The sequence below is a fragment of the Mercenaria mercenaria genome, chromosome 17, assembly GCF_021730395.1.
Source record: "Mercenaria mercenaria strain notata chromosome 17, MADL_Memer_1, whole genome shotgun sequence".
NCBI classification, from domain to species: domain Eukaryota; kingdom Metazoa; phylum Mollusca; class Bivalvia; order Venerida; family Veneridae; genus Mercenaria; species Mercenaria mercenaria.
In genome coordinates this window covers 37753651-37768331 of record NC_069377.1, presented here as the reverse complement: position 1 = coordinate 37768331, position 14681 = coordinate 37753651, and the positions used below count along the sequence as shown (strand labels likewise).

Sequence of the window (14681 nt, the reverse complement as noted above, 5' to 3'; positions counted from 1 at the left end):
AAACTGGTCTGGATCCATGCTGGTCGCAAACCCACTATGTTGGTTTTCTCATGGTGCGGCTCATATATTATTATTATTATAATAATACGTATGAAAATTTTTTGTGTGCAGGCATTTCCAGCGCATCTAAACAATCTCATCTTGGAACAAATCGAAGATAACACTTGTATCTTAATGACACCGTGAATATAACAAAGTGTCATCATTTTTTTCGGCAATGTTTAAGAGACTGTGAATCTCATTAGAGAGTTATTACCGTATAACATTCATTATCATTTATAAAGGTGTTTTTAATATTTTGTGACATTGAGTGAAGAAAAAATTACCCTAATAGCTTATAAGTAATATATACATTCGCATAACAATGATGTAGATGTCAGGTATACATAAAGACTTGATGGATGGTTAGCGCTTTTCACCTGGTTGTAGTAGAAAGACTTTTGAAAAAGATCCATTAAAATTTCAACATTTGTACACTAAATATTATCAAGAAATAGGAGCGTGTATACTAATAGAAAACACTGGATAGGTTTTACAAACCTGACCAAAAGGATCAAATTTTCTAACCGGTCAATAACCCAAAAGTGTAGCATACTAAAATACTTCAGTGGAAGAATATGTTACATATTAATTCTGATAGTCTGTACACTTACAGTTAAGCTTATAAGATTATTTAGAACCCAGAAAATTGAAATCTAAGCGCAGTCATATATATTTAAATTCTACATTTTTAAAAAAAAAAAACAATATGGTTTTATCAAATACAACTAGTGTATCAAATGAGCTAGTATGCTCCAAATGAAGCCCCTTTTTGTTTGACCTCCATTCTTCTTTCACAATGGTGAATGTTTCTAGAAAAAAAAGGACCCATTGTCTTTATTATTCAAGTGATATCACTGATGAATGTTTGTTGTTTTTCAAATCCCACCCACTCCCACCCATCTGAGGCTCAACAGAAGGAAGTTTTAGAAAAAGTGTGTAAAAGGATGTCATATTTAACATGTTCTGTAAAACCAGACAATATATATATATTTACATTTAATATATAATGTAGATGTAAGGAAAGGTAACCGACCATGTACAACTATTTATTTATTGGTATTTGGGGGTTAATATTCCATCGACACAATCACAGGTCATATGGTGATTTTCGCGCTTTTAGTGGTGGAGGCATTATTTCAGCCGCTGGCCTGTACCCGGCTGTAGTCATTGATCTTACGCAAGCCAGCTGAATGGCTTTCTCTCATATAAGAGTTCTACACCCCAAGTGGATTTCGAACCTAGTGATAGGCAAGCGATTCGAAGTCAGCGGTCTTTACCACTCGGCCACTGACACCCCGACTATGTATAACACACATGTCTGAAGTCTAGTATTTGTTCTGCAGTTGGTATGCTAGGTCACTTTTATAAAATACTAAAGCATTGATACATGAACGAGTTTATAATTTATTTTACTTTAACGTATTTGTACACAAATATAACAGTATTTACAAAATATGAAAAGAACTAAAATCGAACAACACACATTAAATTGAAAAAGATAACATATTCTTGAAGGTCATTTGCATATCTCAAAAACTGCCTTCGTTGAACTATGATATAGCACTGATCTATTAAGGGGTATCTTTAGAAAGATATATAAAATGATCAGCACATATTGGCAGACGAAATATCAATATCAAAAGGAAATTAGAACCCTCTCACCTCTTTTGTTACGTTTTCTGTTGAGGTCGAGGTCTCTGGTAATATGCCGGTCAGTCACACTATAAATTAAATTTCTATGTTGATCTATATGGTACTTTTTTCTAAAGGTTTGAAAAAAGAAACATTGGACTAGAAAAGCTATATTTAGCAATTTTAGGGAGCAAAGATAAAGGAAATTCTTTATTCTGAAAGTTGCAAAACGCAAATCCAATCGTTTCTTGAAGTCTGAATGATTCAGAAAAACCAAATATATCCTGACTGTTCTAAATTTTTGTTGAACGTTTGTAATGTTACTCAAGAAAACAAATATTTGTTACGTTTGTCTAAAAGTTTTTAATAAAAATATATATGTTGAAGTCTGTCTGAGTGTTTCATTTGTTACTGACAGTGAGATGTTTTACTTCCATAACTCATACCGAGTGTAACGTTTTGCACATGACCTTCAATAAAGCATATTAATATTCATAAAGACTCCCTGTGATAAAATAATTTACAACAAACCAGTAAATGTTACAAGTTAAAACAAAAGAAATTATTTAGATAACTTGCTTGTGTTTTTCGTTTGAAAACTCATAAAAATGACTGAAGAGATGCTAGAGGTATTCAAGTGACATTCTGACACTGAACACAGTAAAAAATAAATAAATAAAATATAGTGTCATAAGAGTAGAACAGATATTGTGTAAACTAAACAAACTTTGAACAAAGTAGGTAACTACTCTTACAGAAACTTGAGCTAACTTTCAAAGAAAGGTTGTCGAAAAAAATGAGTCATTTCTGAGTGACCAAATTTGCAGAAATTCGTCTTAACATTCAATGAATAAATCTACGACATTTTACGGAAAAAAAACATACATGTGTTTTTATAAGAACTAAAAAGAAATACCGTCGATAATTGTAAGGTTTGGTACACGTTATATATAACGACGGGATCAGCTGTTTCAGCAGTGTGTAAGTTTTAATATGTGTGTATAAAATCCAGTACATTATTGATTTATGTCATGGATGCTATATGTACATCTAAAATGGAATGGAAAATGAAAACAAATGATTTTTCCAAAGCAGTACTGTTCGCACATCTTTAAATGTGTAAAAATACTGTGATCTTGGACAATATTAACCTTTATTGCTTCATATTTAACTATTTATCAATCACAGATGCGTAACACGACCGTTACGTCATAATGTGATGTTCAATACGCACTTGAAGCGACCACTTTCTGCCTGGCGTTCTTCGAAGGTAGAGGTATTTTACATGCTCTCTCGGAAATAGATAACAAGTACTTTAAAATTCATAAAGGTGTTACAATGATCATGGCTGTTGATTTATTTGAATCTGAACGTTTACCTGAACTTTTTACCAGTATAGTTATACTTTTCAGACCAAAGTGAAGTCTTGCAAGACGCGACTCATATCCGAAAAGTAAAACCGTATCAGGCATTTTGTTTCCTCTTGGCTGAAAGATTTTAAATGAAATTAAATTCCTTAATATGTTTCCTGAGAATGCGATTGGTGCAACTTTCTTTAAAAATAGTATGCATAAAGAAAATTAACTGTATGAAGCTGAAGTGAACTTGTTCCTCTATTTGTGTAGCCCTTTATAGTAAATATTCAAGTTTATTACATACGCATTTTTCAAATCGGAACATAAAGCTTAGATATTTCCTCATATCATTTCGAGTGTGTGACGTCATTTATAACGTCATTTTATTGCATGGTCACAAACTTTGATACTTTCTCTTTTTTTCTGGCTAAATATTCATGTTGTTTGCAAGTGTTAATGCGTACGTAATAAAAAAGTATTAGCTTTTAACCGAGAAATGTGCACTCAATTTTTTCGCGAGTTAATCCTCCGCTAAAAAGTTGGTACATATTTCTCGATTTAAATTGAACAATTTAAATTTGTCCTGAGGTTAGAACTTGAAACAGTACAAACGATCATGAGGATGAGATTCGGCGTTGGTTAGAATGATAAGGAGATTCCATTTCTTGATCTATGTATGATTTAAGTGTGAGGAAGGCAGTTCTAAGGCCCTACTGTACAGACAACCTTACCGTGTGAGCCAAATAATAGTGTCATACATGTAAACGCCTTTCACTGAATGTATGAAACTGGATAAATAGCACGATTATTATATTTTGCAAATTCAAATGTAAATAACTTACTTTTCATTTTAAATACTAAATGATAAACTTACATGCAGGAGCAAAGTCAAGTTTCAATGTTTAAAGTAGTGTCTACAAGTGACATATAACCGACTGTCATCCGCAAATTTATTTAACCATGTAGCTAATATATAACATGTGCATTTAGATTAAGTCAGTCTTTACTGTATTTAGTAACTGACTTGCTTACCTAGTTCACACATGACAAATATACGGATAAAGCCAACCCTAACGTAAATATAGCCACTTGCTAACATTAACTACCACATTGCATGTGCACTTTGGATAAAGTCATTCTACATTTAACAATAATAAATTGCTAGCCTAATTAACACATGACAAGTACATATTGGATAAAGTCAGACCAACTTCGTTTACATGAAAACACAACAGGTCAGTGCTAATCTCTATGTAAAACCAGTGAAGATATATCATTGTCTACAGTATAAACATGTCCTATATCTCTGTTGTTCTCCAGCACAACTTTGGCAAAACACGAAATCTTGCAATAAATCATAAAAAAGCTGAACTCTTTGCCTTAAGGCCTCTCTTATATAAAGTTTCCGCATATAAATGTGTAGTATTTGTGACAAAATACTGGCATTTTGGGAAATAAAAATGCCCAAAATCCGTCAAGTTTTAAACTTCGCATCTGATGTATGGTTGTAGACGTTTCAAACAGACGTTTCTCTTAATAAAGAGTTTGTTTCATTCGAAACATCCAACATATCATTTCAATGTCAACATACTGTATGATTCACGTGTGTCTACAACTTTGAACCACATCAGGGTTACAATAAAGTTTGCAAACATAAATCGAAATAATAATATCGTGTTTGAATACATTTACACTATGTAAAATATATAACACTTTGCTGGCCTTAATTAAACAGTTATTTACATAAAACATCTCTTTTGTTCTTCGAGTGGGCGTTCAGTTATGCATCCTATTCTGAACACATTTCCATGTCGTTAAACAGCTGAAAATTCGTAATGACCATATCATCTATGGATACTTTTCCATTTATTCTTTAAAACACTATTTCCTTTGAATTACTATTACCCTGTCAATAAATTAATTTGATACCCTACGTATTCTTAAAAAAAACTGTGCAACGGTTAAAGTAATCCTATACATGAAACAAGAACGAAGTTGTATTCATATATTTTTTTCATTAAATAAGAATCACAGTTGAGTATCTACATAGCTGAGGTCTGCATGTTTTCAGTCAATCATTAATGCATCTTTTTATTCTCCAACCATATGAATTACCCATAGATTTGAACTTCGCATAACACTGCACTGAAAATCCTATTCCAACTGTTCTCAACGTTCCACGCCTCTATTAAAACTTTCTTCCCTTCCAGCGCCCGCATGCACGGGAAGTGAAGCACTGGTTTAAATAAAGCATCATTAAGTCTTGACGTATAAGCACACAATTGTGACGTCGAATCGGGGTCTTTCTTATTATCCTTGCCGCCGGTATCATCAACATAAACAAGCAGTTTATCTAAATTATTCATATAATCTTTGTATGCACTTACACCATCTGAAATAGAAAGCAAAAAAATGTGACAAAAAGTAAATTTAAAGAATGAAAGTTTCATTGAACATAAAAGAGATTTACATTGATGTCCTCAAGTTTTTTGGTAACTTCAATGAATTCTCTAGTGCACTGAGTGCGTTTGCTTTTAAACAACACTCATTATCTCATTATGCTATATAATTTTAGTATCCATTTTAATTATAAACACGTTTTTTGCAAAACAAAAAGATCGCTTTCATCATTTTCAGTTTCATTATTGCAACGTGTATACTTTCAGAATGAATGTTGTAAACAGATTTTGTCACCTCAACGCAGTGAATAACTGCCTCCTAGGAGCAATTCATAACCACTGTTTACACTAAGATACCGACTTGTGTTAGTTAATATACCTTCTCCCTCTCCTTGCCATGTATAAATAAGGACCCCGGACACTTTCTGCTGTCTACCAAGGTCAATGGTGAACACGTCACCATAAAGGTTGTCTAGGATCGTGCAGAACCTCAGACCCTGTTCCAGACGGCCGTCTACCGCCTGAGATGCTCTGTCCTGCGACACCACCTTTGTACTGATGTGTCTTTTATTGTGACGTGCACTCGTACTGATCAGGGCGCGTTTATTGAACGCAAGGTTTTCCACTGAAAACAAAGATAGTGTATTTAAAATCATAATATATGCACACTCAAATTAACATATCGAGGGCTGAACGCAAAACTGTCGTAACTTGTTCTTTAAATTCTGTGAGTAACGACAGTTTTCAGTTTAGTCCTCGATATATAATACATAGAACACTTAGCATGCATTTCTTTTATATTTCAACACAACATGGATTTAGCTAAAAGAACATATTATTTCTAGGTCTCAATTCTGACACATTTATATGTTGCGAAAATAAGATGTTGAATGTGAAATTATACAACATGATATACTAACCACATGGTGAGTCTTCGTTCACCCGCATAAATCCAGCCGGACATTTTCCTGAAAATATATACATTTTTCTTTACAGAGAGAGAAAAACAACTGATTACTTTACAACTTCGTTTTTCTATAGAACTTTGAACGCCATAGATGACATGGGCTTTTGCAAATATCTGAGCCTAGTTTTCACAGCGGGTCACAATCCTAAAAACACTTTCACATGCAAATCAGTATTTCATAGGTACGTCTTCATAAGGTTCTCGAAATTATGGCTTTCCTTAAAGAAAATACATAAGCGTAATGCATTCAATACGATATTAGAAAGGGTAATGCTATGTAAAAACGATTTTTCATCAGGCGCGATATAATATTTATTCATCGCGAATGGTCTAAAATTCCGCTGGAACTGCACGTACAAGCAATGCGGGACAATCAGTCTAACCAAAGAATATTTGGATTGTAAAAGTATCAAGTGTATTTCATGTGATGTGTGCAAATGATAAGGAACACGTAAACATGTTTACTAACACCTCTTTGATGAGAAGAATATACCGTATATTATTTCCCAACATATACTTTTTGACAAAAAAACAACCCTAGAATGGTATAGGATGGCACTTGGCAATTTTTTTATCTGTAATATGAACTCATCAACTTAGATGTTTGTAATTATATCGTTATCCGCCAGTGGTTTTGTTACATAGGATTTCCCCATATGAACATTATGTGGTAATAAATTTTCATTTGGGTTTAAACCTACAAAGATATTAATGGTATTTTAAGTCTTTTTACTTCATCACATATTGGTGCGAATAATACATTTTACATATAATTCTGAAGCGGGGATGAGTTTGCGAATTTTAATAAAGATAGACTAGCAACTTCAACAGTGGCCAATTTTCCAAATCATTATCCCAGCTTCGGATCGCTCTTATTCATTATAGTTAAATATACCAGATACCGGGATATGTGTGACAAAGTCAGCATGAGTTTTGGAATGTTTGGCAATGAACTGTAAACAAGTTACAGATTTAAAATTATCCTTTGCAAATTATCTGGTGATGTCTTTATTTGAAATGGGACCCCATCATTACTGAATTCAAATCTCGCATTCTGATACAAGAAATCGCCTTGAATGAGTCAGAAACAATGTAAACAACGTGTATGAGTCGGACGAAATTATATCACTTGTTGACAAAATTGATGCATCTTTAAATTCTGTTATAAATTCAAAACTAAAGAAGCAATGAGTAAAAGTGCAAAAGAAAAGTGCCTTACATCTGATGTTCACACCAGATCTTGTTTATTAACATATCGGTATGTCAGCACCTTATTATAAGGTTTTGTTTTTACTTGATCGTTACAATAATTTCCATATAAATAACTATTTTTGAAAATCGTAAGCAGTGTTCCTTTAAGTTTTAAACGTAATTATTTTGTGATATTGGTCATCTAATGGTATCTATTTATTCAAATTTACTTAGAGGGTTGATACACCATAACAAAGCTTGTTGGAGAGGACGCTTCATATTCCCTCATAGCTATCTATCAATGTATCAAGTTTTCTTCAAAGTTATTGTTGGCACAAACAGTTTTGTTTCAAGACAGCTGCTCTGATCTCCAACCCGTACGGTTATCAAGCCGTGTCGTTCTTGGTTGCTGCCTCTTTACATATGGGAATTTGTTTGTAACATAAATTGCCAAAACTAGCATAATATTTGTTTTACAACATATAGTTTCCGTTTCAATGCAGATTTTTATAAATTACGAGATGGGTTTCTTCTAAGTTCTGCATGAACTTCTGAGGAACAAAACCTTTCATTACATGCATCATTTTCTTGTTTCTTATTCAATATGTGAACAATTAAGTTAGATTCTATGCCAAAGGGCATTGAAGATTATCCGGCGAATAACAAATACATGAAAACCTTACCCTTCAAAGACACACTGAACCATCCAATATACAAGAATGTTCTTTTAACATAAAGTGCAATGTGTTGACAAAAGTCAATGTCTATGCTTTGATTACAACGACAGCGATCTACACCAACCATAAAGTTGAGCTGGTATGGCAAGTAAGGAAGAAAGTGTTAAACATCTTCAACTGTCTATTGGTTACGGTTGTAGGACATTTTCCCCCCAAGACATTTGCCCCCATATATTATATTCTATATGCCAGTATCTATAACTGTATTTTTTTGTTGTTTTATTATCGAAATTACTCTAAAAGGCCTGCATGGTCTGCACTGTTCGCTATTTAGTCAGTAAATTTTCAGTGAACACCCCTTCAGCTAATAAATGGTATTACCCAAATTGAATGATGGACCAGTCCATTCTAGAAATTTAGCAGGGACACGGTTAAGGTCAAGCAAACCGAAAGCAAGAAGGGACAAAGCCGCCCTCTATTGTTCTGTCGATGTTAAAATTCTGAACTTTTTGTCTAATTTTACCCTTCACATTTTGGAAGATGAGAAAACGAGCAATACTATTCAAATGCTTGAAAACTGCTACTCAAGTTATTTAATGGATTTGGGATTCTATTCAAAAAATAATTTTGATTTGCTTCGATTTGTTTTTTACGGCGCACGAACAAAGTACAGGTTATATAACACAAATCAGTATTAAAATGATGGTTTCACATCTCAATTACACCAAATTAAAAATGTGAGGTATAGAAGCACACCTTTTATACTTGATGGAATCACAGAGTTACATCAAAACCGAATGATCAGACCCTACAAGTCGCCTCTTACGAGCATACAATGGTCAGACAGGGGCTCCAATTCTAGTTTTACACAAATCGTCGTCCAAGAATCACATAAGATTTTAAAAATTTGAGGAAAAAGGTTTAAATATGTGTATTAGAATTATGAACCAAAAAAATACAATATTCCCACAAACGGAATCTCATAGTTTGTTTTCACATAATATTCTCATAAAATATTATTAAACTTTGCAGTTTGATCATTGAACTAAAACATTTATGGTACGTAACAGGTGTAACAGATTTTGTATATTAAAATTTCATATCCTACTGTTCTGAAAATAGTGTTTCTACTTTAAATTATGATGTTCCAAATTATCACGCTTAATGCATTACTGATTTACATCACCAAATGCCCAACTGGAATGAAAGACATATGTTTTCATTTGAGATTCTTTATGAAATTAAAGACAGAACATCATCAGTTTCAATAAGCGAACTAAAGGTGTGCAGCTTGAACGATCCTTTGGAATCATTGGGTCCATTTCAATTCCGCTCAAGTTGGTGCCAGTGTGCACTCATGAATAGACTCTATAAACCTTTTTGGTGAGCCTAACCTCGCACCGACACAATTGTACATTATATATAGACTTTCCAGCTTTGATGATGGAGGAAGACCCCAGGTGTGCCCCTTCGTGCATTATTTCATCACGGGCAAGACACCTTGGTACAATAACCGACCTTCAGTAAGCTAGCTGGATGACTTAACCCATTATTTTAACTGGGGACCATACGCCACTTTTCATGGAATTACACGTTAGTGTAGCATTGAAGGTTCCATGTGCACCGCCGTATGAACACATCTGCGGATGTCTCTAAATTGTTTTTTTTTGTACTTATAGCATGTGTAAATGTTGAGTTCTGCTCAACCCGGGGCTAGAGGGCGTGGACGGTAGCATGCATTTTAACTACCGTCCATGAACAGGCTCAATCAAACCGAGCCTGCAACATTTTCGTTTTTGTTGTGTTGAGCGACCTGTGGAGTTTCCACTTTTTCTATTTTAATCACATGAAGAATTCAACGCCCCGAGTGAGGCTCGATAATGGGCAAATGATTCGAAGTCACCTTAACCACATGTTCATGGAGGCCCTCTATTGTGAAGCTTAAAATGTACATGTTCATTCATACAGTCTATTTCTTGTAACAAAATATATATATTTGAAAACTGTGCATAGTGACCAAATGATTTTGTAATTGCAGTGTGCGTGTAACGTTTGCATATAAGTCTTTAAAAGGAGCTTGAAAAGCTTCATGATTCATCATTTGCTAGATCACTATTTGATATTTCTGAAGGGCGTCTTACAAAGTGTCAAATGATGGCTTATTTATGGGCTTTAAAACAAAACGTCCGATTTAATTTAAAAGTAAAACTTGCAAAAGTGTGATTATGTTTCCGTTTGGTATTATTTATGAATATTAATATTAAATAGCATGTGTTTGACATAGTAGATCGTAAATAAAAACTTAGTACAGGCAACTGATACTGATGCAAAATGCCATAGGTCGAAATATCTATATGATTCACATCGAAATATACGAATTCTTCGCACGAACTACCAATGTATAACGACAGTGCTTGTTAGTTGGTTCGTTTGCGTAATACTATACATTAAAGCCAAAAATGCTGTATAACTTAAACATAGTTTGATGACATATTTCTTAGATGAAAGAACATAAAGTAATGAACAATGTGATTCATATTAAAAAAAGAAAAACAATAATTACAATGGTATGTATAAAACAAACACTGTTAAAATGTTTTATTGAGATGGACCAATAAACCATCTTCAGATGAGACGAAAATCCAAGAGTTAGACAAAGCATGTCTGACGTTTCTGACTGAAACTTGGGCACACGTTAGTACTAATAAACAGGTAGTTTAATCTGTCGGCTGTTTTGCACTAGGAGGAGTTTTTATGTTCATGAAATATTTCCGCGGAATATGCAATATCTCCTGCATAACCTCTTTTTAATGAATGAATGCTAAATATTTGCAAGAAACACATTTAATGGGCTCTTTTCTTGCACTTTACTAAAGGACTACTTTGTCAAGCATATGTGTAACAGAGTGTTTAGTTTTTTCATTTATCTTATGTCTGATTTGTGGAACTATAACCTAATTACAAAATTATGAAGGAAGGAGATTTGAGTCGCACCATGAGAAAACCAACATAGTGCATTTGCGACCAGCATGGATCCAGACCAGCCTGCGCATCCGCTCAGTCTGGACAGGATCCATGCTGTTCGCTTTCAAAGCCTATTGCAATTAGAGAAACCGTTAGCGAACAGTGTGGATCCTGACCAGACTGCGCGGATGCGCTGGCTGGTCTGGATCCATGCTGGTCGCAAACCCACTATGTTGGTTTTCTCATGGTGCGACTCATTTCAGAAATGTTTTGAAGAATTCTGTTAAACATCAAAAATGAAATTACCTACGTACCTATACAAAAGAACGTAACATGTTGTTAGCACTAAATAGATGACAATTCAATTGATTTCTAAGGCGTTACAACTTTGAATGAGAGTATGCAGGTACTAAATAGGTTTAAGGTTTAGGAGAATAATTTGTAAAAAAAAAAAAAAAAAAAAAAAAAAACATGGTTTAAAAAAGCACAATTATGCCTAAGGAACATTTTGGAGCATGGTCAACATATCATTTGGGATGGGATTACTCTGATTCATGAAATTGTCCATATGGTATTCCTTATCTTATTACTCGGTATAGCATTTCATTATTTATTAACGTATCAATATACAGACATTTCCTATGACGTGAAGGTTTGATTAATAACACAAGCTGTTAAGGTATATGCCTGACATAAACAAATTATTTTTTTTAAATATTGTTTTTTTATTTTCATTACTTCAAAAGTTGGTAGGTAAATAATGAAGAATATGTAATTAGCTTCACAATGTTATTGCTACAGGTGATGTTTGTGGTTTACGTTCCTTTCGTAAACAGGATGGTGTAGAATTTTGTTTAGCTGTTAAATTCTTTCACAATGCAAGGATTTTTTAATGAAAGACAGCTGTCATGTTTATTTTTTTAAGTTTTACTAGTGTTTATTTTGAACGACTAAGATTACGGTTGTACAAACTCTGCACACTAAAGAACATGTCATTTAGTTTTGGTGTATTAACATTTAATGCACCCTTGTCGTCATATTTGTTTTATGTATTTACCAAGTAATTTAACAAGACATATCAAAACAATTTTATCCCTTCTGTCACTACCGTCATCTATATCTAAATATAAGTTTTATTGTTTTGGTATTTTATTTGTTACTCATACATATGACACTATAAAAATCCCACGGCATTTATCCTTAAACTTAACAATGTGATATTTTTCAAGTTGTTTCCTAAACAATTATCAATGTCAGCTCTTGAATTATTCATAGAACCTACCTTTATATGGACAGCCGAGCAGACCGACCCTCATGGCAATTTTCTTGTTCCATTCAATAGGATAAAATCGAATAAACCTTGCCACAAAGGGGGAGTTGAGATAATGTATCCTCTCTGTATCTTTGTCGCTATTCCCTCCAAAAATCTAAAAATAATAGGCGAAAACATTTGATTAGGAAAGTTTACTCCAATCACGTTGCAAAGAGTGCTGTGATCTTGTGAAAATCTATAGGGTATTTGTGCGCATTGTGATGGCCTATTTACCTATGCCATGCGTTCTAGTGTAACTTGAGGCACGTGTTATATAGAAGGTGTGAGACTCAGACTGAGTAGTCTTAAGTCTGTGCTCACCAAGTTTGTGCTATCAAGTAGGCTGTTAGCTCAGTTATAGTAGTTGATAGTTGTTAAAAGGGCACATGCGACCGTTAATGATTTCTAGGCATTAGTCATGCGCGTGCTACATGCTACATGCAAAATAGAATAAAATGGTCAAATCACTTACTCTAAAACTTGTATAAAAAAAAAACAACAAACTCCTTTTAATATGGATTATTTCAAACAAGAGATTTCTTTTTTAAAAAAATATTTCACATTCTCCATCCCAATATCTAATTTCATAAGTGTTCCAAAACACTGATGAGGATATCAATTTTGTAGAAAGTTATTTTTCCGAAGTAACTTTCCAAAAACAAGTAATGTTACTACAGAAGTTTTAAAGGAAGGTTTTGACCATTCGCTGGTAAGAAAGACGTCAATTCTAGGATGACACGGTGTCACTGTACTGTAGCAAAGTGTAAAATGTGTCTGTACAATTTCCGCTTTATATCTAAACTCTGATACAAATCCGTCATCGGGAGATGTTGCTATGGCTTTTTACGTCTTTCTTCAACATTTTATCGTCCTCATTCATATCAATTTATTTTAGTAAATTAGTATAAGCTATAAGTGCGTGAATTTTTTGCATGCATTCATTATAAGTTTCATATTAAAAAGAGCATGTTTACATATTCAGAGCGAACGTCATCTTTTATAATGCAATTTCAACTGTAGCGTAGAACAAAACAATGATGATACATCAGTTAAATTTACAGTAAACCTGTAAAAAAGATGGATTACATACATTATCTATCATACCTAGTCCTCTTCCGTAAATGGAAAAAAAATGAAAATAGGTTTACCTAAACTGTATAAAATATGAATACCAACTTCCAAAGCGGATTTCTAAATAAATATCCTGGGAGGAAAGTCTAAAAAGCTATCCGTTAAGCACTAAACCATTTTTCTATGTTATTTCTTAAAGTTATAATGAAAACCTGCCCAATTGACTCTCCAACAAAAGTAAACGGTACTTTGTATTTCATGAAATAACAAGTATACCAAATGGCAAGTCTATGTTATATTGTATAATGTGAAAAAGAAATCGACTTCGATCCTGTAAACATTACATATGCCACAACCCGTCCCTTCACTACTGCTCAAAACGTAATATGATTCAGATCCAAACTTTTACAACTGCCTATGTCTAGAATTGAAAGAATTGATTTAAGTAAATTTTCATATTATCATAAATTTCATTGAAGACTTGTAATAAGAACGATCGAGACGTAATGTGAACAAGTGTCCATATACATTTGCAAAACTGATATCGGGCATAAAGTTCTTCAGGAAGCCGTCATTTCTCTACAACTAGTTTTCAGTTTGATAGTGTTTTGTCACAAGTTGTTTGTAAATCTTGCATTGTAACGTAACGTAATAAAACAACAGAAAAGGAAAACGAAATAGAAGAATTAAGAAATCGGTTATAGTTAATTTGAAAGAATGACAGAATCAGCAGAATACAGGAAAAAAAATAAATATATATCGAACTCGAAGAAAAAAATGACAAAACTTAATTCATAGATCAAGCAGCAGCGTGGTTTTCTTTCAAATAGTGTAGAACAAAACAGTCTAAAGAAAGAAGAATGTTATGTATAATTTCGAAGGAAGATAAACACTGAAGTCGAGATACTTCATGCTATTGTATTCTACAAGAGTTTGATCAATAGAAAGTTTGAAATAAAACCGTGTGATGAAACATTCATTTCTCTTGCAAGCGTTATGGCAAAAATTGTTTTAAAGGTACTGCATATAAACAAACAATAATTTCTTACTTGTTGGAGAATCAAAATTTGA

At 33.4% G+C, this 14681-nt stretch overlaps 1 protein-coding gene across 5 annotated transcripts in view; it reads right to left on the bottom strand.

The window, feature by feature from the left end:
- Nucleotides 1-1426: 1426 nt before the first annotated feature.
- Nucleotides 1427-14681, bottom strand: part of LOC123536768 (lactadherin-like) — a 120096-nt gene continuing 106841 nt past the window's right edge. For all 5 annotated transcript variants that reach the window (XM_045320175.2, XM_045320176.2, XM_053527975.1 and 2 more), the window contains 4 exons: nucleotides 12510-12654; nucleotides 6349-6396; nucleotides 5808-6053; nucleotides 1427-5421 (listed from right to left, as the gene is read on the bottom strand). In XM_045320175.2, coding sequence (XP_045176110.1) covers nucleotides 5141-5421; nucleotides 5808-6053; nucleotides 6349-6396; nucleotides 12510-12654 — 720 coding nt within the window. In that variant the 3' untranslated portion in view covers nucleotides 1427-5140. The remainder of the gene's footprint in view (nucleotides 5422-5807; nucleotides 6054-6348; nucleotides 6397-12509; nucleotides 12655-14681) is intronic.